This window comes from Pteropus medius, unplaced genomic scaffold, assembly GCF_902729225.1.
Source record: "Pteropus medius unplaced genomic scaffold, Ma_sr-lr_union100, whole genome shotgun sequence".
Lineage (NCBI taxonomy): Eukaryota > Metazoa > Chordata > Mammalia > Chiroptera > Pteropodidae > Pteropus > Pteropus medius.
Window position 1 is genome coordinate 1929376 of NW_024349519.1, and position 24693 is coordinate 1954068.

General features: G+C 34.1%; 1 protein-coding gene and 2 pseudogenes across 5 annotated transcripts in view; all 3 read left to right on the forward strand.

Annotated features, from left to right (window-relative positions):
* Positions 1-24693, forward strand: part of SENP1 (SUMO specific peptidase 1) — a 46480-nt gene that overhangs the window by 11690 nt on the left and 10097 nt on the right. For all 5 annotated transcript variants that reach the window (XM_039882191.1, XM_039882192.1, XM_039882188.1 and 2 more), the window contains 9 exons: positions 44-203; positions 3879-4050; positions 12501-12604; positions 12687-12970; positions 14843-14897; positions 19284-19322; positions 20170-20254; positions 20480-20635; positions 21518-21649. In XM_039882191.1, the coding sequence (XP_039738125.1) occupies positions 44-203; positions 3879-4050; positions 12501-12604; positions 12687-12970; positions 14843-14897; positions 19284-19322; positions 20170-20254; positions 20480-20635; positions 21518-21649 (1187 nt within the window). The remainder of the gene's footprint in view (positions 1-43; positions 204-3878; positions 4051-12500; positions 12605-12686; positions 12971-14842; positions 14898-19283; positions 19323-20169; positions 20255-20479; positions 20636-21517; positions 21650-24693) is intronic.
* Positions 4057-6374, forward strand: LOC120618227 (serine/threonine/tyrosine-interacting protein-like; annotated as a pseudogene).
* On the forward strand, positions 6446-9651 carry LOC120618228 (putative protein FAM10A5; annotated as a pseudogene).

The window sequence follows — 24693 nt, forward strand, 5'->3', positions numbered from 1 at the left end:
CTATAGGTAATTGTTTAATTTATTGATACTTTTATTCTTTTAGATAATCCTTCCTCAAACAATTTTCTTGGCTCAGGAGATATAAGAACCTTTGGCCAGAGTGCAAATGGTCAGTGGAGAAATTCCACTCCAGCATCAGGTTCAACTTTCCAAAAATCAAGAAACAGCCGAAGTCTTTACCTCGAAACCCGAAAGACCTCAAGGTAGGTATTCCAGCTGCTTTAGTTTACAAGCCCTTCTCGTGATATAAGAAAAAATGGCTGTAAGATAGTTGTTACATTTGCATTTTAAAAGAATAACACCATTTTTGAACTTTGAAGCCATAGAGATATGGACAAGTCCATTTTAAACGTTTAACTTTTAATTTACTTGATGCTGGATTTTGGTGACAGCCAAATCTTACCAGTAGAGAAGAGGGGTTTGAAGGAAATCTTGATGGATGTGAGTATATCGGGATCCTTCAGGATCAATATGGCTGTTATGAATTTCAAAGCGAAAACCAGTCAATTCCTACAACTTTAGCAGCAAAGAAACCAGCACGTTTTGTGCGCTGTCACGTGAACAGAGACCTGACTTAAACCAAAGCAGCTCTGTACCTCATGATCTTAGTCAGCTAGTCCTAAGCTACTTCTGTTGGAAAGTAGAGTCACAACTTTATCCTACTTAGCTCAGTTTCATAAGCCCTACCTATTCCTTCACCAAGCTTATCGTGATTATTAAAGACAGATGAAGTTTGGCTTAGAAACTTTTCCCTTAGGCACTTTATTGTAATAGTGGTAAAATATTTCTTTTTTAAAATACTGTTTATGGCTTCTCAAATTTTACTTTGGTTATCAGGATTTTAGGAATGTGGTATAATTTAATTTCCTGCTTAGTCAAGGCTAACCTTTCTGGTGTTGACTGAAACCAACAAGGTGTTTTTTATTTTGTTTTGTTATTATCAGCACATGGACTCTGGAGACATGTCAGTACTCCCGGGGATCATTTTCCCATTTCTTAACATTTAAAATAATCATACCAGACTATATTAATACATTCACGTTGTAAAATTTAAAACATTGCCAATAAAGCCCAAGAGCTCTTGACCATTATCCACAATCTTATTCTTCCCTCCCTTTGGTGTGTTTCTTTCCAAACTTTTTCCTAGGCTTGTATCTCTTTCATTCTCTTACTCATGTACAGCATCAGATAGATGCTACATGTACTATGAAATGTATAATATTACTTTGTTTTCATTAAAGATATTCTATATGCATCATTCGGCAAGTTGCTCTTTTTACTCAGTAATGCCATACTTTTATTTGTTAAAGTAATATTATTCACAAACAGTACATGTGCTTTGTAAAAAGTAGGAAAATGCTGATAAGCAAAAATAAGAAATAAAAACATCTCATTCCTACCAGTCAGAGATCACCTCTGTAACATCTTAGTACATGTCCTTCCAGATACTTTTCTCTGCACTTACACACATTTTTTTCAAAATGAGTTTATATTGTCCATATGCTTTTGTAATCTGCTTTTTCAGTCAATCATCTCTTCCATTCAGTAAATTTTGTCTTGTATACTAACAATTATATTTAAATTTTCTTATTTGACCCAAAAGTTATCCTCTTAGATAATTTATCCAAAAGTAGCTATCACCCTTAAGTCTCTAACAATCTAGAACAGACCTTTTTTTTTAATGACATGACTTTTTTCTGCATAATGTTCCACCTTTTGGATTTGACATTTCTTTCTCATAGTATCATTATTTTCTCCTCTGTCCTCTATTTTTTGTAAACTAGATTTTTGACTTGAAAAAAGGCTGATACTGTGGTAATATCATATTAGAAATCCTATAATATCATTAGTGGTGCTGGATTAACTTCTGGGTTGGGGAGATAACAATCTGGTCCTTATTTGGTTAGGTTTTTCCCCCTGTGACTAGAATGTAATCTAAATGATGTTACTTTGTCATTAGTGAATGACCAGTTTCCCATCAGCCTAATAGTTATTAATATCAATTAATAATCTCTGATAATTTTTTTAATTGAGGTGTAATTGACTTATAACATTGATTTTAGGTGTACAGCATAATGATTCAATATTTAAATATATTGCAAAATGACCACAATAAGTCTAGTTAACATCTATTACCATAGTTATAAATTTTTTTTCTTATGAGAACTTTTAAGATCTCTCTTAGCAACTTTCAAGTGTGCAATATAGTATTGTTAATTATAGTCACCATACTGTACATTATATTTCCACGACTTATTCATTTTATAATTGGAAGTTTGGATCTTTTGACCCCCTTTGACCTGATAATTTTATTAGAGTTAATTAAATAATACTTTTCTAATTTTATCATTTCTTCACTTACTAATCGGCACTCTGCTATAAAGGAGAGCTTTTTCCCCTCATTAGCTAGGGCTATTTGTTACCCTGCAATACATTTCCTACTAGGAAGGCAGGATATATGATTAGGTCTTTGTTTTTCATTACAAATTTTCAAAGTTTTTTTTTTTAATAGCTACTTCATGTGGGTCAAATGAATTTTCTTGTTCTTTTTTTTTTAGTCATTATGGATTCAGTGTGTTTCAATCCACTACAGTCATTATTTTTTTAATACTCACATTCTCACAACTTTGGCCAGTGGGAGCTCCTTCAAGCTTGCTCCTGTGTCTTGTTCAACTCTTGCTTTCTGGCGGTATTGCAAGATGCCCTCACACTGTTTCTTTAGAAAAAAAACTTCTGCATTAAAAATACAACACACACTCTCTGGGAAACATAAATACAAAAGACATCATAGGGAATTCATTATGTCTTTATCAAATAGATTATATATATTGCCCTTACCGTCTTTTCCTAGCTGCATCCAACCCAGCTAAGAAAATAAGCCTGTTCCTGAAATTCTGAGTCCTTGCTCCTATTCCTATTCTAACACACATAGAAACTATCAGCATTTGAAGCGTTAAAGAGAGAAGAGTATATGTGCATTTTGATTTTCTTTAGCTCTAGTCTGATTTTATTTGGTTTTAGACCACATGCATTGATTTAAACAGTTGATTTCATTGATTCATTTTAGTCATCTATCTACCTCTATTTTGTGTCCTCAGCCAAAAAAAAAGAAGGAAAATAAATTATTTTGATAGCAAGTACCTCAGATTTGCTGAACACATAGAAAAAACTTTAAATTATTTACCAGTCTTAGAGATAAGCCTGGGTTTTGAGTTCACAAAAATATTTTTTCTGCCATTTTTTCCATTAATGGGGCACAAATAGTATAAAGAAACAAAAACAAAATTCTCCTGTAGAAGGAGATAAACAGGCTGGGAGAGTTCACAGAGAGTGTGCAGCCTAATAAAAAACCTGGTTGTTTTTAATGAAGGATGGGAGCCCTCTGTTGGTGTTTTAGGAAATTTTAAAATTCAGTTTAAAAGCTTAGTTGAGAGGCTTCAGTTTTATCCATCTTTTAGTATTTACTCTTAAAATAATTCCCTCAAAAGGGCTTGGGATAGGGGCCTGTGGGGAGTAAATAGAAAATGTATGTGTATGTTAATGTATGTGTATGTGTTTTCTGAAGATGTTTAATCTGATAAGCTTTCTGTCATATCACACAGGTCTATGGTTCCTAACCAAAGGAACTTACAGATTGTTAAGCTAAAACATACAGTTTTAGGTGTTTGATACTTACATAGTTTGGCAGTCTAAGACCTCTTAAGTGGCAGAACCTGGGGCAGCAACCCATGTATCATTTCTTGTATATTTCCCTCCAGTGGTACATCTATCATTCGACCTATCAATTTCTTGTGTTTGTTATTTCTTGAAAGTAAAAGTAATCACTAGTTTGGATTTTCTTACTTTACTGTTCTTACCTTATAAACTTTGTCTTTTAGTGGATTATCAAACACTTTTATGGGAAAGTCAAATCATCACTGCCATGTGTCTGCATATGAAAAATCTTTTCCTATTAAATCTGTTCCAAGTCCATCTTGGAGTGGTTCGTGTCGTCGAAACCTTTTGAGCCCCAAGAAAACTCAGAGGCGACATGTTAGTACAGCAGAAGAGGTAAGGAAAACCTGTAACAAAAGCTGCCAAAGGTTAGAATCTTTACATTCAGCTATTTGTTTTCTCTAATTTAGATGTTTATTAACCATTGTGTTTACTTAATCTTTTCTGTTTTTTCTTAATAACTTTTTGAGTGCTGTCATCTCTTCTAAAGAAATTAAAAATCTATTGGCAGGAACTTCATTATTTTTCTTACCATCTTCTATACCCGTTCTACAGTAGACTTAATCTTCAGTATCGTCTGAATGGCTTCTCATACATCAAACTCTCTCTTCTCTTATTCGGACCTTTTCTAAACTCTTGTTTCATGTGGCAAAATTGTTAACCTGCTAGATTCAATGAAATACCTGCTGTTACTTCTTACTAGCACAATTTTTCCTCAATATAAAAGAAAAATCAGGAAGCCAGCTAAGTAATTTATATCCTTTTATTATGAGTAAGATTTTTGAGATCATAGATTTTCCCCAAAAGAAAGATGTTCTGTTGACACTGGGTTGTTACATTCATTCAGTAAACCTAAAGGAAAAAATAAATTCTGTAGGTATAATATAGCATATAATTTATCTAATAGGAAATGTGCTTATACCTGTTGGATTAAATATTTATTATGCATCTGGTCAGCTTTGAACTGTTTGCTATGAAAATATAATTGAATAATAGCAACCTTACATTTATATAGCATTAGGGTTTCCAGAGTGCTTTCCACATGTATTATTGTTTTGAATCCTTTTAACCCTGTGTTACAGGTAGAAATGAGGTAATATTCCCATTTTATAGATTTGCAAATTAAAAGTCAGAGTTCACACTAGTAATTGGCCAGCCAGCAACTCAGGTCTTCTGAAGGAATATGGTCTGGTATGCTTTCTGTTATACAACCTAGTGATGTGGTTCCTGCCCACTGGAGTGTACAGATTATGGAGAATAATTTTAAGAATAATTTTATAATTTGAAGATCTCTTAGGTGGCAAAACTTGATTATTTGTGATATGGTTAGTAAAAATGCCGATTTTTTTTTTTTTTTTTTTTTTTGAAATTTGCGTGAAATTGAAAATATTCTAGCAGAGGTGTAATAATTAGTAAATCATATTAGGAAAAAGGATAGATAAGAAACTGGCAACAGCTGATGATAAGAGCCGAGCAACAGTTACAAAAAGGAAACTTACTTTCACCGTACATTTTGTACTATTGAATTTAGTAACATGTATATTAGTTATTATATGCTTAATTTTTTTTTAATTACTGGAGGCGAGGTCAGGCTTTGCTAGAGCTAGGCAGCCACAGAAAGACTTGTGGGGAAGGGGACAGCAACAGCATGGCAGCTGGATACAGGCCTTCCAACACTTTCTGCCCCATGAGGCTGCTCCTGGGATCCCCAGGATCCTTTAGACTATGTTCATTACGAACCCACCATTCACTTGCTAGCCAACCAGTCCTTTGGACTACTCAGCCCCTTCTCCTTTTGATTCCACTTGTAGCCTGAGGACTTGGGCTGGCCGGGCTACAAGCTGGGACAATGGAGGACGTGAAGCTAGGATTTCTCTTCCTTCTACAGTAGTGTCAAGAAGATGCCAAGTACGGAACCTATCTATAAAACAAAAGATGAAGGAAATTTTGCCCCAATTGACTTTAGGTCTATATTCTGCTATGAAAAGTGGTAGTACAGAAACATGCAATAATCCATATAATATGAATAAGACATAATATTGGACCAAACTTTATTAAACATTCAACAGATTGTTTAGATATTGAGTCTTGGATATTATGGATAATCCAGATTAAATATAATACTTTTTTCTTCCTGGGGCTAAAGAATTTATTGATGGGAGCATACAAATTGGAGGAAAAATTGTTTTCCATGGAAACATTCATTGGGATCTCCAAGGGAGATGCAGTTGCTTATGTTAAAGAAGGAAAATTATGTATTAATCTTATGGCTGGATTTGTCCATCACCTTTGGGAATATGAAACCATGTACAAAATTATCATGACGATGCCACCACTGCACTGTTCAGTCTTACAGCAGGGGTTCCAAGAGAATACATGAAGAAGAATTTGGAGACGTGCATATGGTGGCTGTACTACCACTTGGCTGATGGCTGATTCAAGGGTGGCATTACTCAATCGAAGAGTAATAAATAATGTACAGAGAAAGATGTTTTCTTTTTACTTTGTAGTACCAAATGCTCCAAAAAAGGATTGCATTTGAAGTTTCAAGGGACTTACCTCTTTACATTTTCTTTTGGTAAAGCCAAATGTTATTATACACGTTCTTTTTAGAGTTGCCTAGATGATCTTTTCTTTGTCTGACGTGATTCTAAATAAAGTATAACATACTTAATGTGTGGTTTTTTTTTTTAATGAAGTACCTTGCAACTTTTTTTTAAGATAAATTCTTGTGACCTCCAAATTAACATGTAGAACAATGGAAAGTTCTTAACATATTTTTGTAATTCTTTTTTTTAATTCCATATTAGTTTAAAATGAAAGTATGAGGCTTGAAAAGACCTCAAATAATTATTTGGAATATAGAACATTTATTCTTGTTCATTTATATCGTCTAATGACTCTGAGGTTGTTTGGGTTCGGACAGAAGCTTTTTTTTTTTGAAGATAATTGGGGAAGATAATTTGTGGGGGACTTTATGTGTGTTAAATTGATTTTTAAAAATCAGTTCTTTAGTCTATTCTGCCTTGCGGCAGCTGCCCACTTCTCCTTGCTCACACCTAGCTAACGCCCAGGCCTGGAATTGGACAGCAGCCTCAGCCACACACTCACTACCTCCTGCCGCTTCCCAGTCATGGACTCCTGCAAAGTGAGTGAGCTTTGAGCTTTTCTGAAAATGCGTAAGCAGGATCTGAGTGTTCTGCATAATGAGGAAATGTGCTTCCTGAGGGAGGAGGTAAAGAGCATGGAGGTAAAATACCATCTGTTACTCGAAAATTAACTCAGAATATCAAAGAAGAAAAAACAGTAAGAAAGTGGAGGAAAGCGTACAGACAAAGCATCAAGTGAAGAAAGTGATCTAGAAAATTGACAATAAAAATGTGATTGAACCAGATACTGATTCCTCTCAAGAAGTGAGAGATGAAAATGTAAAGATAGCTGAGGTGATAGATCAGGTAAATGATAGAAAAGTGGCTGCCATTGATGCCTTAAATGTTGGTGAACTACAGAAAACCATTCACTTGTTCACAGATGCCATCAAGCTGAATTTTTGCTTGGGCATTCTGTATGTCAAGAGAGCCAGTGCCTTTATCAAATTACAGAAGAAGCCAAGTGCCATTCAAGACTGTGACGGAGCTATTGAAATAAATTCTGATTCAGGTCAGCCCTGCAAATGGCAAGGGAAAGCACACAGACTTCTGGGCCATTGGGGAGAAGCCAGCCCATGATCTTGCCTTTGTGTGTAAATTGGATTATGGTGAAGATGCTAATGCAATGCTGAAAGAAGTTCAACCAAGGGCCCAGAAAATTGCAGAACATCAGAGAAAGTATAAGCAGAAACATGAAGAGTAAGAGATCAGAGGAAGAACAGAAAAGGTTAAGAAGGCTTGGGAAGAATATACTGTGTAGTTGAAACTAATAAAATTTAAAAGAAAAAAGAAAATGTGACAATTTATACATAAAAAAAGAAGAAAGAGGAGGCTTGGGAGAAACATGAGAGGGCCCAGAGGGAAGAAGAAGCCAGACATTAATCAGGAGCTCAGTATGGTATTTTTCCAGGTGGCTTTCTTGGGGAATGCCTGGAATGGCAGGAATGCTCAGACTCATTGAAATTCGTAGTGGTCTAGAGGTTCTTGCAGTCATGTAAGATCCAGAAATTATGGTGGCTTTCCAGGATGTGACCCAGAACCCAGCAAATAAAGTATCAGAGCAACCCAAAGATTATGAATCTGGAGGTCAAGTCAAATTTGGAGGTCAAGTGAATGCCCTTATGACAGATAAAGTTCTTGCTGAAGGAAGAGCACTTCAGATCACCCAGTGGATGTCACAATAATACAAAGCAGTATGCCTCTGACTGTCTCATGAAGAAAGCTGGAGTGCTTTGAAGAGAATCCCTACCTCTCTGCCCCGAAAGCAGCTGTAGCATTTTACAATGGTTTGGCATTAGGGTATTCATTTAGATAATGTTTTCCTACTAGGAATTACAAACATAAAACACTTTTAAGCCTTAAAAATATTTAAAAACAAAAGGATGTGTTAAATTCTACATATTTCTTTACTCATCACTTTGGTGTTTTCCTTTGAGTTAATTGGGCAAAGAATTACTTTGGAAGATTTATTATGTAGTTTATTTGTGGGAAGCAAATATAACATTTTCATAGATAAAATTTGAGTATGATATATGGTTACTGAGGCATTTCAATCTCTCTTAAATGCTTTATTTTTTCAAAAGTGATTTATTTCAGTAAAAATACTAAGACCACCAGTATTGCCATAGGACCTGGGTAGAAGTACCTGGCAGGGTGGCAACAATCTTAACTACATTTTACATTAACGTACCCTTGTGTGGATGCATTTAAATCAAACTGTGGTAAAGGGATGATTTTTATAATGCTGCAGTAGAATTGGATTACTTAGTTTTGTTCTTGTCCGATATATAAAATACGTGTTTCGTATTATTTCCACATAGGAAATAAGGGAATACTTTTTATATTTCTATATTTTAAATTACCTTTCTGGGTCAGAAAATGCCCAACTCTTTCAGCTTTCTACTTATTCCCCCCACCCCCTTACTCTTCTTTGGCTAAAAATAGTCCTTTTTTACTAACATCATCACTGTTACTATCATTCACAGCATGACTGTACAAGCATATTTAATGCTGGGTTTAATTTACTGTGTAACACATACAGTGACTATGTAGGCTGTAGTTTCTTACTTGGCTGAGAGATTTTTGTATTTCAGTATTAGATTTCTACTTTGGTGACATCTCATATCAAAAGATGTTGGAAAGAGGGATTCCCTGTGGTGTTTGGTCTTTTATTTAGGAAATGCCAATTGGGTTTTTGTTTGTATTTTGAAGAGTATGAGGTTTGAATTGATTAATACATAAAGGGGAAATTCTTGATCCAATGTGAATTATAAAATTGATGAGATCCACGGTTCTTCATTGTAGGGTTGTTGGCATTGTGAAAAAGTCATTGTTCTATTCAGCTCTTAAATACTGCAGCCTTATTTCCACCTCTTTCTCTCCTTCCCTCTCCTCCAAGGGTAAAGAAAATGATAACTTTTCTGTTATACATTCAATAATTTTATTAAATAAGACTAAACCCAGGCACTGTACTAGGAATTTCTAGGTTTCTTCCTGTCTTTCAATTAAAATGCTAGTCTTTAAAAGCAACTTCAAGAGATGAGACCCTCTGTACTTTGCTTATTTGAAGAATCAGTGGTAGGAGCAGTGAAGTAAATTTCACAAAATATATTTTTGAAATAGCACATCTCTGAAATCATAAGTTGATTCAGATTCTAACCCTTCGCTGTACACAAGCAGATAGAAATGCATCTGTTCTATAAGTCAGAAAAAGCTGCATGCTAACTGAGCATGTTTTTTTAACCCCTTTAAAAATACTCAGCATATAAACTTGCGTTTGAGCTTGCCAATATTCTTTTTGTTAATGTGTGTTTTTAATATTTCCAGTATATACTGTGAATAACTCAAGAAGACTATGCGCTTCTGGATTCCTTATCTAATTTGATTTACTGAACTATACATTACCTAAGTACGTTCTAACATTGCAAATATTACCAGTAATGGGTAAAAGTAAAATTGGTCTTCTGAAAATGGTCCTGTGCTTTTATACTTTTAAGTTCCACAAATACAAAATACATTCCTCATTTTCATAGAAACTTAGTGTCATTTCTCAACAGAAATGTTCTTGTACTAATAATGCTGTAGGAAAGAAAAGTAAAGCAAGTTTTTTTCTGCTTAAAAATATATAGTTGTTGGCTGTTTTTAGCTACATTAAAAATAAAGTATGGTCTCAAACTAGAAAAAAATCAGTTCTTTGTATTGAGTTAGATTTTTTGTAATTTGCACTAGTGGAGTCACTTAATGGCACCTTGGTTCTCCATGTTTTATTTATAAGTATAAAAATTAATTCTAAGAAAACATTTGCTCTTGGGAGGAAGGAGGGAAGTGGTTTTAACTTTTTATAGATGAAGTCTTCAGGGTACCACAAACAAAGGTTGTTGTTTTTTTTTTTTCTGTCTCACTGTTCTCAGTGTTCTCTTGAGGTCTTTGTGTGATGAGAATATTTCTTTACATTCCTTTGGTATGCAAAGTAACCTTTTGCACTAGTTTACTGCTTTTCTTTCCTCCCTATGATGTGATAATACAGTCAAAGCTTTTTAAAATCTAAATTTGATGGGACAGTGTAAATGAACTAAAATGACTGGTTAATTAAGAATTAATATCCATGACCCAAGTGGTATTCCTCTTCTGATTTCCCTCCCCTCTTTCCCTCCCTCCCTCGGTTTTGCCACCCCTGAAAGCAACATACAGTTAAACCCATTGTATTGTGGATTAGGTTATTTGGTGTAGCAGAAAAGTAGAGTCAAGATTTATATGGAGGGGGAGGGAGAATGTTCAGAATTACCAGTTATTAAAGTGTTAGATAACACAGCTTTCTTTCCTGTATATAGATAGATTGCTATGGATTTGGTTGGCAAAGAACTCTCTTACAATGTAGTAAGAATCTGTATAATAGGAAGTTTAGGTTTTAATAAAGAGCCATTTATTTTAATTATGGTCTTTAAATTTGTTCCTCAGATACTCATATTCTCTCCAGTAGAATAGCCAAAAACTACAGATTTGGTCATCGATATTATTTTATGACTGGTAATTGTCTTTTTATAACCATTATAATTTTTGTGCTGTCACTGAAGTACCTGCCCAGTACTATAAACAGTTTCTTCACAAACACTAGAAAAGAGGACTGCTGTCATCTTGAATACAATATTAATGTCTAAGGGATAAAATAGTGAGGTTTATTTTCTTCTTACAGAACATTACAAATTTGTTCTTTCTCTTGGGTCTGTTTTTCTGACAAATGGGCTCAACTATTCTACCTTTTCTTATCACTCAACTATTCAAATTTAAGGAAAGCTCTTATTAGTTGTCATGCCTCAGTTCAAGGGGTAGCTTGTTAGATCAGTAACATTATATTGACAATGTAATTGAACTTCACCGCGTAACAAAAAATGATTCAAAAAGAAAAGAAAGTAGTATCTCTTTACCTTTGCATAGAGCATTGCTGAATTCATTCTGCCTCGAGCAAACATTTATAACTGAATAAAATGCTTATGGGCATATTGAAATGTCACATACAAGATGCTGCTAGTCCTGGCACAGAGTATTATAATTAGTTTGTGGAGATTGGTGGTTGTATTAAGCTGTATATAAGATTTAAAGACAAAAAAGTAGAGTGTAGTATTTAGTGAATGCAGCCCATTGCTTTAGGGGAGCTATATAGAGTTGATGCTTTACCATGGTTACAGTCTTTATGTAATCTGGTTCTCTGCTAAGTGACCTCTCATTTCTTACTACTCTTCTGATTCACATTGACCTTACTATTCCTTGAACACAACAAGCACATTCCTGGCTCAGGGACTTTGTGTTTGCTGTTCCTTTGTCTAGAATACTTTTTTACAAATTTCTGTAACTTCCTCCCTCGATTTAGATTTCTATTGAAATATCATCTTTTTAGAGAGATCTTACCTGTTCCCATTGTTCCCCATCCATCACTTTCTGTTTTTCCCTGATCTTTAATTTTGTTAAACTACTGACTAGTTTTTTTTGTTTGTGAGACCTTTAACTGTAATGTTAAGCTCCAGAGGGGCAAGAACTTTATTCAGTGCAGTATCTCTAGTGACTAGAGCACAGTAGGTATTTAAGTCAATAAATGAATGAATGTTGTGGAGCATGTACTTTCTCCTAAATGCAGTATTGGGACTTAAGAAAAATAAATAAATGTTAGAGATGAAAATTGCCTCTGGAAAATACTTATACTCTTAAAAACTGAATAGAATAGAAACCTGTTAGCAAGATATTGCACTCAGATCTTGACTGTTCTGGTTACTTCCTTGTGATTTTTATATCAGCAATCAATGGGTGTTTTGGAATCTTAATTTAGAAGTCCTCAAATGTTTTATTTCTGAGACTCAGAAGTGATTGTCTGCTTGCCTTGTGGTTTCATATCCTATAGCTTTTCTGCACTATTATTTACATATATGCCCCATAATTTTCCAAAATATACTATCTGATATTTACTTCACTAAACTCCTTTTGTAAATCCTGTATAATTTTATAGCGTATCCTTAATGAACCATAATTCTTAATTATCTTGAGGACTCTGCCTGAGCTTCGGCAAGGCTTCTGGGAGTCTAGATGCTACTTTGGGAAACACTTGCCTCATTAGATGTGTTTAAGATTTTTTTTTTCCTTTTATAGACCGTTCAAGAAGAAGAAAAAGAGATTTACAGACAGCTGCTACAGATGGTCACAGGCAAACAGTTTTCTGTAGCCAAACCCACCACACATTTTCCTTTACATCTGTGAGTTACAGAAACATATTTCGAATGAATTTAATTTTACATTTTATTATATAATAGTGAAACTATATTTTTCTTTTGCTAGATCTCGATGTCTTAGTTCTGGTAAGAATACTTTGACAAACCCACTGTTTAAAAATGGAAACTCTTGTGCAGCTCAGATCATCGGCTCTGATACTTCATCATCTGGATCTGCCAGCATTTTAGCAACCCAGGAACACCTGTCCCACAGTGTGTATTCCTTATCATCATATACTCCAGATGTTTCATTCGGATCCAAAGATTCTGATCTCCTTCATCAATCCCAGCATCACCACTCTCTTCTACATCAGCTAGATAACTTGCCATCTTCAAATACACAATCTGAAGGTAAAAATGGTGTTGTATAACTATATTTTTGATATAATTCAAGTACATTTCCTAATAGTCAAGTAACTTCATTGGATGTATGCAGGGTTGTAATATACATGTAACTTAATTAACATAAATAATTTAAGTACATTTAATTTAATTAGTCATGTTGTGAGTAAACTAAACCTACAAGTATCTTTTTTCTTACATGGAGATGCAAATCATTTCACACAGTATTTTATTCAAAGGATTAACTTCTCAGCAGAGTCTAGAGTCAAAGTACAATCAGCCCAATCACTTCAGTACTTTCTCTGTTCTAGTACTTTACAATGAAAACTAAGTACAGTTGTCTCTTGAACAACAAGGAGGTAAGGGGCCTCAGCCCAGTCTCTCACCCCTGCATTCAGAAATCCATGTATAACTTTTAACTCCCCAAAAACTTAACTACCAGTAGCCTATTGTTGACCAGAAGCCTTACTGATAACATAAATGTTGATTAACACATAGTGTGCATGTTGTATGTATTATATGCTGTATTTGTACAATAAAGTAAACTAGAGAAAAGAAAATGTTATTAAGGAAATCATAAGGAAGAGAAAATACCTTTATAGTATTTATTGGAAAAATTCCGTGTATAAGTTGACCTACACAATTCAAACCCATGTTGTCGAAGGGTCATCTGTACTCTGATGTTCTGAGAGTTTTGGAGCATCAATTAAGTATTGAAGTAAAGGTTCTTAATCAGATGATAGTTATAAAATCTGTATAATGGGTTTATGCATTTTAGAATGATCATCAACAAATTTTGGAAACGAAGTTTTCTACCTAACTTTCAGCTAACCAAAATATTCCATCTCTTAGCATTTCAGTTAATTAAGGTTTTGCTTTGATAATTTTCTTTGCTTAGTTTCCCCTTCTTTAGGTTTGTGTTATGTGTGTATTTAATGGTATATATTTAGGTATGTAACTTAAAAGTTTTAGGTTAAATGGTTAGACATTAAGGATCTTTTGATAGATTGATCTCAAAGACTCTCCTTCAGGTCATTTGATTTTTAAAAAATCTATTCCTCACTTTCTTAAAATTCTCATTTGGGGATTAAAATGTTTGGTGGCATCATTATATAGCTACACATATTTATGAAAACTTGCATTAAATTTTGTGAGGTGATTTACTGAGAACTGTCTTTTTTTTTTTAAAGCCTTTAACTTCAGAAACATAGTGTATGGCAGATGCTTAGATACAACTAAACTGGGACAAATATACCACATCAGACTGTTTAATTACTTTCCTTGTACTATTTAATAAATACTCTAAATGAAGTTTTAATCATAGCATTTCAGAAAGACATGATACTTGCCTTTACCAACACAGAAAATAAATGCTAGAATGGTAGAAGTCGTACTTTTTGTACTGCTACTTCTCTTATAGCTGTCTCTCTCTTTCTGCTTTCCCTTCTCTTCCATTCTCCCTCCCTTTCCCTTTCCCCTCTTAACTTCCTCTTCACTCTTTTACCTTATTCAGTCTTATGGTAGTTCATGAACTAAAGACTATTAAGATATCTTGTCATGTTCTTGTTCCCCAGGAACAGAAAGAGGAAGCACAGGGAACAAACACAGCCAAGGAATAAATACTGAAGGAAATATATACTTGTATTGTATTTCAGTGACTGCGTTATTTGTAAAGCAAGCTCTTCACTAAGCCCTATTCTTGGCTCAGTGAAAATGGACCTGCCTTTCTTTTCTCTTTTGTCTTACCTTTATCTTAATGCTATATTATTTTTATGGAAATAGAACATAGCAAAGTATGGGAACTTAAACTATAAACATCTAGAATATGTGACCATGTGTAATTGTATTAATAATGATATGCTCTTGTGTTTCTTTATTTAGGATCAGACTCTGTGATTTTACTCAAAGTAAAAGATTCCCAGACTCCAACTCCCAGGTAAACTTTGGAAAAAGAACATTATTAACATATTGTTTTCTGTCTCTTCAATTATGTGGGGTTTTTTTAGTTATATAATGTAAAACTAAAACTATCTTAATTCAGATGTCTCATTTCTTGTTTGACTATTTCAATGACCTTCTAAGTGGTCTTCCTTTCTCCAGCCTCCATTTTGTTCTTCATTCCGTCTCCCACCATGTTCTCCAATCCATTGTTTGCATTGTTTCTTACTCTGTCTTTCATTCTACAACCAGAGTGATCAAAAATGAATATATGATCATTCATTACATTCCCTCAAGGGTGACTTATCAGACAGAGAATCAAACTTCTTTGTATGGTATGCAAAGCACTTCCTCCATAAACGTTACTTCCTATCACACATTTTTTCCTTAGACAAGTAATTTAGTAATAGCCTACTGTGTGCCAGGTATTAGTATAGACAGTGGGGATAACAACAAGGAGCTTACATTCATGGTGTTGTTCTAAGTTGATACAGTTTCCCTTACTCTTTACTCTTTAGCTACTAGAGAATTTGACTCATCAAATCTAGAATATTTCCAGGAATGCGGCAGGGATGGAGTGAGCTGGAGATTAGGATGGGTGCCTTGTAATCTACACACTTGTATTTAATTGAAGAATGTGTACCTCTAGTTAGTATTCTGCAAATTATTGAATATTAATAATCAGGTAAGATACTAGTATAAAGAAACCAATAAATTTTATTTTTGTGGTACATTAAAATTAAATCCAGATAAAAATTTAAAATCATAACATACCCAAAGTAACCATTTGATAGCTATGTATAAATCTCTTTTAGAGAGGTGCAAGTACAAATTATGGAATTCCAGAGCAAATTGATTTAGGCTGCTTTTTCTCTAATATAAATAATGGAGAGTGCTGCAAATATTCAGGTACGCTTAACATAAAATGTTGGAATTTTATTTTTTAAATAAATAAGTAGTTAGAAGTCTCTGCAATTCAAAGTGATAGTCATATGGTAATTATATTATGCAGTTTACCCAGTATTTTTGCTTTAAAGTGCACTAATAAAATTTGCAAAAAGGAGCTTATGTTCTAAGGGGGTGTAAGGGGAGGGGTGGGGGACAGTTAGTGAACAAATACACATATATGTATGCCTGGTGGTGATAAATCTTGTGAAAAAAAATCAAACACAGTAATATATAGACTGGGGCGCCATTTACCTAGGATGATCATGGCAAGTCTGATAAAGTGACAGTTGAGAGACATGATGGAGGTTAAAGAAGGAGCCATATGGAAATACCTACTCTTTCATGTGTTTATAATATGCCAAACTATAGTATGACATGTACTTTCTTACCTTCACATTCAGTGTTCTTTCTGCCTGACATGTCTCTCCTACCTCAGCTTGTCTGACAATTGTCTGGCAGTTGTTGCTTTCTTATCTCTTAAATCTCAATTCAAATGTGATCTTCTATGTGAAACTTTACCTCTCTGGGAGGTATCAAGTACTTCTTCCTCTGTAATCCAATGGGTTGCTATTTGGATTTCTATGTCTTTGCCATATATGGCCTTAGCAATTCAGTTGATAGAATGATAATAGTATCAGTTTTCTTTTGAGAAGATTTGGGATGATAAAATGTTCTTTCTACTCAGTTGGTTACTTTGCAACACCCCTATATGTTCTAAACTTCAGATATTAAAAAATATTCTCTATTTGTTATAGTTTCACAAGGAGACGTTACAATTCGGATTCTTTATACTTTTAGGGAGTGGGTAGTCAGACCTGGGTTCTGCTCTTGCCTTTATCAGGCTTCACTTAAATTTTGACAAATTACTCTTCTGAACTTCAGTTTCCTTATCAATAAAATGCCAGTATTAATACCTTACTATTGAATTGTTGTGAAGATTAACTTTCAGATAAAGCATTTATAAAAGTGTTTCACATGTAACGCATAAAAGAAGGTATTCTTTCTTGGGAAAAAGTTGATATCGTAAAGAGTGCTTTCAGTTCTGTAATGGTTATTTTTTAAGTCTGCCTTTTCTCTCTGGAGAATTTCTCCTAGTGATAACTAAAAACTGAGATGGAAAGAGAAATGGTCTATTGGGTAAGGCTGATTAGATAATGCTGTTTATTGAAATTGGAGGTTACTTTCCCAAGGCGTGGTTGATTGGCTCTTTATTCTTAATCTCCTACCAGTAATGAAGATTTGCCCTTATTTCTCAGAATATGCCCTGCTGTTTCATGTCTCTGTGTCATTGTACATTCTGATCCTTCCACCTGGAATTCCCTTTCTCTCCTTGTCCACTTGTTAAACTCTTATTTTGCTTTTAAAAATCTGACTCAGGTGTTATTTTTTTCTGACTTCTCCAGATAGCATTAGTCTTTCCCTCTAACCCTTCTATCCCTGTATCTTGTTAATTACTAATACCTTTGCATTTATTACCTGGGCCAATCATAGTGCTTGACACATGATGGGTACTTAGTAAATAAATCTTTGTTATATAAATGAATTTCCTAGAAGGCCTGCAGTGCTCTCAGGTAGCTCAAGTACTCACCATCTTTGTTTTAGTTTAATCCTCCTTTGTTTTATTAAAAGGTATTTTATAGTAGTAGAAAGAACATAGTCTTTGGTATTGGACAGACACAGTTTCTAATCCTGGCTTTTCCAAGACAGATGATTTTTCTGAACCTTTACTGTATAGTATGAGTAATAATTCCTTGTTATCTATTTGTATTGAGGTTCAGTTAACATAAGAAGATTATCATGAGGCTTAACTAATATGTAGTACACTTAAAGAAGAGTTTTATACGTAGAGCTCTAAGTAGGTGTTCAGGCAATAGTTGTAGTTATTACTGTATGCTTCAGTTATATGAGAAATAGTATGTAATATCTTTGAAAAGCAAAGAGATTTTGCTTTTTACCCTTCATTTTGTTTTCCTAAGCCAGCAGATACCTTGATCCATTGGAGAGAAGTGCTTGTCCCTCACATTATTTATTTATTCAATAAATACTGAGTGCCTGCTATGTGCCAGGCACTATTCTTGGTATAGAGGATACAGGAGTAAATACAAAAGACAAAAATTTCTATCCTTATTAAGTTTATATATTCTAATAAGGGAAGTAGACAAATTTGCATAGCATGATTCATTACTGTGCAGTTTTAGGTGATTTTTACCAACTTTTTATATTGTGTAATAAATGTGTTCTTATGTTCATTTGTTTTTAGCATCACTCACTAAGTAGCCACTCACTGCTACCACTGATCTCTGTGGCTTTCTTTCTTGGTTGTTTTGTCAGTGGTTCACTGAACCAAGGAGATAGGCTTTCACCTCCTATGTTCTCTCATTATTAACCTTGGTGACAGTGGGGAAACAATAGAACAGCATTTTCATTTCCAAACCCCATCCTAAAGATGATTGGGAACACTGATTCTCAAAAGTTAGGCTAAGGGGCAAGGGATACCCTCCGAGCCTTTGTTCTTGCCTTCACTAAGACAGATTTTAGAGATTTAAGAACTGTGAAAGGGACTCTAATCAAATCCAGATACTAAGGCTCATGGAAATGAAGTGACTTGCTCAAAGTCACAAAGCTAATCAGGGACAGCCCCAGGAGATCCAGGTTGCTTAACTCCCAATTTTATTGTTTACTTGTTCCATATATCTAAAAGTTTACTTTGGAAAAGTAAACTTTACTGTTCTTCCATTTGTTTCTGTGAGAGATCCTTCAGTTAAATCTTGGCAAGGAGTTGAGGAAATTTGAGAAGAGCAAGTGACCCTAGAACATATGGTTAACATGCCTGCAACTCTGCTAACCATTATTCATTCAGTTTGTTAGCAAGAACTGCACAGAATAGAATTGATCTCTCATCTTTGGAATGGGGTTGTATTGCTGATTCTCTGCCCTGGTTCATTCATTGACTCAGTAGCTGCTTGATATGGACTGTTCTGTGGTTGAAGATTTTCAGTATCTACTATAATTTGGTTGAATATATTTTGATTCAGGTAGACTGACAATGAGTCTGAGAACCTATATGATTTGATTAAATCATTAGTAGATCTGTCAGTCTGAATGATTTAGGAAGAGTAATCATTTTAGTTTAATGTCTTATCTTGATAAGTGATATGCTCTCACATAACATTGGTTTCTCATGCAAGTAAGGAGCTATGCTAAATTTAATTTCTCTGCTGAACATTGGGATTTCTTTTAACTATTACATGTGCAGATGACTCATTTGTATTCCTTTAGTTCCCAGTTACAATTATGTAATCTAGGTCCTTTTGTTTATTCCATACTTGTAAAGCATTCTTGTAAATTATATAAATGATTGGTTTTCGTGGGAAAATATTTGAATTTTCTCATAAGCCTCCTGCTCATTTGTCATATATTTTTTTTCCACCTATAGTCCTACTTTTTTCCAGGCAGAGCTATGGATCAAAGAATTGTAAGTTATTTTTGTATCATTTTTCCTTTTCTATAACTTCCTTTTCAGTTAGAAGAAATCAATTAGCCAATCACTCTACCTATTTTTAGTCAGTAAATATTTCCTATTTATAGCTATTTATAAAACAACTTTTAAGTTTTTGAGTTTTTAAATTCTTTTGTTGTTAGGACATTTCTGTGTTCAGATTTGTTAAATCTATAACAATTGTTGAAGCTAAGCTGAATTGGAAAAATATTTCAAAGTTAGCAATTATATAGAAAGGAAAATAAATGCCCTTATTTTCACGTTGATAAAACTAATTTTTTGACTAATTTCTATTTCCAGAGTTTACAGAATCACTGAAAACCTTTAGTCTCCAGTTTTAAGAACTCACTTTGCGTTATCCAAACACCCTGGTATTGTTGATGTTTTTAAAGAAAAAAAATAAACTTGTATTTCTTCTTTTGGTTCATAAATACAGTATTTGAATTAAAACCTTAGTAATATCTTGTATTATTTTCTCCTCTGGGATGCAGTCTCATTTTTGGATTTCTAAAATAAAGCTTCATTTTTCTCCATAATCTTAGAAACATGTTTTTAAAAAGGACTACACATTTACAAATATCCATAAAAGTTACCTGTTTACATTTGGTCACAAACTAATAATTTTTCAGCATTTCAGTGAAAATGGATAATTTTAATAACATCATGTGGTTTCACTCTGTCTTAAAATATAAGTACAGTGATAGGTTAGTATAAGGATTTTAGACTTTATGAGGATTTTACATTTAATGCTCATTGTGCATCAACAATGTGCTTGATATTAAGAGAGTGGTCTGCATTTGTCATATTCCTTTTCATTTTCTAGAACTAGTGTTTATGATTCTCGAGCACGGGAAAGATTACGTCAGATTGAAGAGCAGAAAGCGCTGGCATTACAGCTTCAAAACCAGGTAAAAAAAATTGGGGTAAAATTTAAAATTAACACATCCAAGTTGAACCTAATTCACGTTACCTAGAGTTGGGATTAAAGCTATTGTAATTGCAAAATTGTATGGTACCGTAGCATTGGATGATAAGTGGTATATGTTCTTGGTTTATCCAGCTAGTACTGCTCAGTGTACATAGAGAGAGAGCATGTTTCTTTATCCCACTTATTCTGAAGTTCTGTCTTTCAGAGATTGCAAGAACAGGAACATTCAGTACATGATTCAGTAGAACTGCATCTGCGTGTACCTCTTGAAAAGGAGATCCCTGTCACAATCACCCAAGAAACAGAAAAAAAAGGTCATAAATTAACTGATAGTGAAGATGAATTTCCTGAAATCACAGAGGTAAATTACATAATATAAATTCTTGCACTAGCAAATGTTATATTTAGAAAGAATGCTCTGGAGGAATTTAAAACATGAAGTAATAGAACACCTGATTTTTTAATTGTATTATATATTAATGCTTTCATTTTTTATTATATCCCAATCTTGGCTTTGTTTTTAAAGGGTTATAGAAAATTGAGGAAAGAGTTATAGGTGACTTTTAGCAACTTCAGTGAAAAACCATTTAATAAGTTTGTGTTTCATGTATATTTTTACTTAATGCACATGTACAGTAGTTTGATATCAAGTAGTAAGCTGATGCTTACTATTTTTTTAAGTAAAAAAACTCTATAAAATTTGGAAAATGTATAAAACCCTATACATTTTAAAATAATATATTCCTTAATCCAGTCTTCTTTTTGAAAAACTATCATATAGCTTTTGAGTATAACACATTTACTATAGTGCTATATTCCATATTTTACATTAAAAACAAAACAAAACAAAAGTTTTCTAGGAAAATGTGACTAAAAAAGACTGACTACCTTTACTCCCTGACTACCTTTTAGGAACCATTCTATTTCTCAGGAAATCATTTGGACCAAAACTATAAAACTTGATTAGGTCTTCTCATGGACATGGACTATTTGATAGCAGGTTATTTCAGACTTTAGAAATAATATGAAATAGGGGTCTGAAATGTGCTGAAAAAAAGAAAGGAGGACAAGATGGGATGGAAGGAAATAATCATGGAGATTACTGGAAGGAATAGAAACCAAAATGTTAGAGGTAAACAGTTGATTAATGATAAATAGTCTGGGGATTGTATGGAGCTTGTTGAGAAATCCGATGTGTCTGAAGCCATGTATGCTTGATCTCTGAACCTTCTTGATTCTTTAGGAAATGGAGAAAGAAATAAAGAGTGTATTTCGTAATGGGAACCAGGATGAAGTTCTGAGTGAAGCATTCCGCTTGACCATTACTCGCAAAGATATACAGACTCTAAACCATCTGAACTGGCTCAATGATGAGGTAATCTTGTATCCATTTTTATATTCAAATAGTAAGTGAACATTAAGTGCAAACTAAATCAAGGGATTATCTCACTATTTCTCAAAGTGCGGTCCTTGGATGACCTGGATCAGAATCAGCTGTGACAGGCCCTCTCGATTCTCCTGAATAGGTATGAGGCAGTGTGATAGAGATTTGCTTTTTTAAAAACTCAGGAGATTTTTATGTACCTTTAAGTCTGAGAACTGCTGATTTTCCTTCTTATGTATTGACAATTTGGACACTGAGGGAGAAGACATTCACTCATTGGTATTCTCACTCTCTTAAAGACACCCTACCCTGCAGTTCACATCTTCTGAGCAAATACTTGATAGCTGACCATGTTACAGCATGAAGGAATACTTGTCATGTAGAAATCCATTTCTACTTCCCCTTTTGTCTGCTTGTTCTAGGTCACTTAGGTTATGAGTGATAAACTTTCTAGAATAGCCTACATTTGTACACGGTATTTTTAAAACTGACATTGAAAAAGTTACATTAGATATTCTAAATATTGGGGTTAAAAAACAAAATTATGGCCCTCAGTTCCTAAGAGTTCTAATTATTTTAAGTAAATTGATTATACTACAGTTTTTAAACTGATCTGTCTTATTCCTAAACCTATAGGAGCCTATTTATTTCAGAAGAACATTTTCACAGCAAAAGAAGAAAACTGGGGTGGGTTTTTTCCCTAAGTACCTGCCTCCTTTCTTAGGCCCACTAGGAGCATCCCTGCCTGATATTTTTGGCTGTACTCAAGCTTCATACCAATGGAGGATTTTTAGATACTCAGTATAGTAAGCACTAGGTAGTCTAGATACCTATATCTTGGTCTTATATGCTTAGGACCTTCCAAATAATAATATCGGCTAACATTTATTGAGCATTTACCTCATGTTAGGCACTGTTATAAGTGTTTTATGTTTTCTATTCATGTGATGGTCACCACAGTCCTTGGAGGTGGATACGTTAATTTTAAGTCCATTTTATAGATGAAGAAACAAGACATGGAAAAATTAAGAAACTTGTAAAGTTACATGTAAATAGCAGAGCCAGGATTCAGAACCAAGTGCTGGATTTTATGTATTATATAATATTGCCTCAGAATCTTAAATTGGATCCTGTTTTAGGATTATTTGTATAGAATTTGAGAGGCATATGTCATGCCTAGGATATTGATTTTTCTCTAGGACCAGCTGGACTGGCCCCATTCTCTTTGCCACTGGTGAGTTTATAAGATATAAATTATAGAAGTCTATCATTTTCTGAGCAGTATCTTTGACCAACCAAGAATAGTAACGAAGGTATGGTTTGATACTGTCTTGTTTTAGGGGGAACCACCCTTGCTTTTTTTGGCTCAGAATAGTGATATTAGAACATTGGATAAAATAGCAGGAAAAGAAAGAGCTTACCAAATCTGAAGGCAAAATGAAAATCAAGGACAGTCAGAAATATCCATCAATTAGTGTTTTTGATTTGGAGACGTTAATCTGTGGTCTCTTGCCATTTTTTTGCCTGCTACTTGCCAAAAGGGAAGGAGTCAGTTATTCTACAGGGATCGTAGCCTGTTTATTGTAAATTATGCAAAACCTTCTAGGGGGCAGCAATGAGTAGGATATGAGCTGAGTTCTTGCTGTTTATTGTGGCATTACCTCAGTGATCCCTTACAGAGGTGGCATTCATCAGGATGTGTTTTCCATTCCCTGGGCCCATCAGAGGCTGGATTTTTAGCAAGCAAAGTCAATGGAAATTACATTATTCAGAAGAGATGAGGGGAAGGAAAGAGTCCTTGTCTACTTTATCTCTGCCATACCTACTCATAACTTTTTTAGAGAGTGCTTGTCTTCTGAGTTCAAAATAATGGTAACCTTGAAAGCATGTCACATGTCCATGATGATGATAACCATTTAAAAAAGTACTGCTTTCAAAGTTTTTGCCGTTGAGAAGCTAACATTCTGATGAGGAATTAGTAGTTATCCTTAAGTAGTTGTACTCATTTAAAAATTGTGTTTCTCAATTGTGAACTCTCAGTTGTCTTTTGCAAGTAATTTGTCATCTCTTTAATCCTATTCTCAAATAGGATTTTCATTAATAACCATTCATGAAATGGGTATTTTCATTAATAACCATTTCTCATCTTTTTGTATCTCTTGTCAGTTTTATAAGCTGAATTAAAACTTTCTCCAAAATAAGGTGACTGAAAAATTATTTTTACCATTTTATAGCCAAGGAGTATAAGATCCTGGAAGCAAAAGAGATCAGATTTAGTTTATAAGGAAAATAAAATCCAGAAGTCTTATATTTGGGATTTGCACAGAAAGCCATTAAGCTACCCTTTCTCTGGTCTCTTTCCTAAAAGAAGCATAGGCCACAGTGCCTGTTCATACAATAGGCTTTCAAACATGTTTTCATGAATGAATTTTTATAGTGAGTAGTTAAATTCTACATAGCTTCAAAGGACTAATGATTGACAGGAAGGATATTTTACCTTACTGTAAGAAACTAGAACTTCTCAAAAATGAAATGTAGGAAATGGCTGCCTTGTAAAGAATACAAAAAGAGGCTGGAAGACTGACAATGTCAAGGACATTATACATGGGGGTTTCTATACTGGGTCTGGTGATCAGTTATTAATAGAAATATCTAATTAAGGGAGGAAGATGGTAAAGAGAGGAGAAATTAGTTGAAAAAAATTGAAAGGCACAATCAAGAAACAAGAATATTTTAAAGTGTATATCAATACTGGAAATCATTTATTAATTCCTAGAGATTGAATTGAGTAACTTCTGGAATCCAACTTTAAGATTCTAGGTTAATGATCATGAAGAGAGGACTGCTTTGGGCTTTGTGTTTCCCTTTATGGTCTGATTCTACTGCTTAGAGTGTCTAAGAGTTTTTTTATAAGGCATCAGATAAATTTAGAAACCCATGGAAATTATTTAGGCATACAAGTAAATGTATCTGACTTCTGCTTTGGGTCATGATAGACTAAAACAGATCAGATTTACTTTTGTAACTTAAATAGA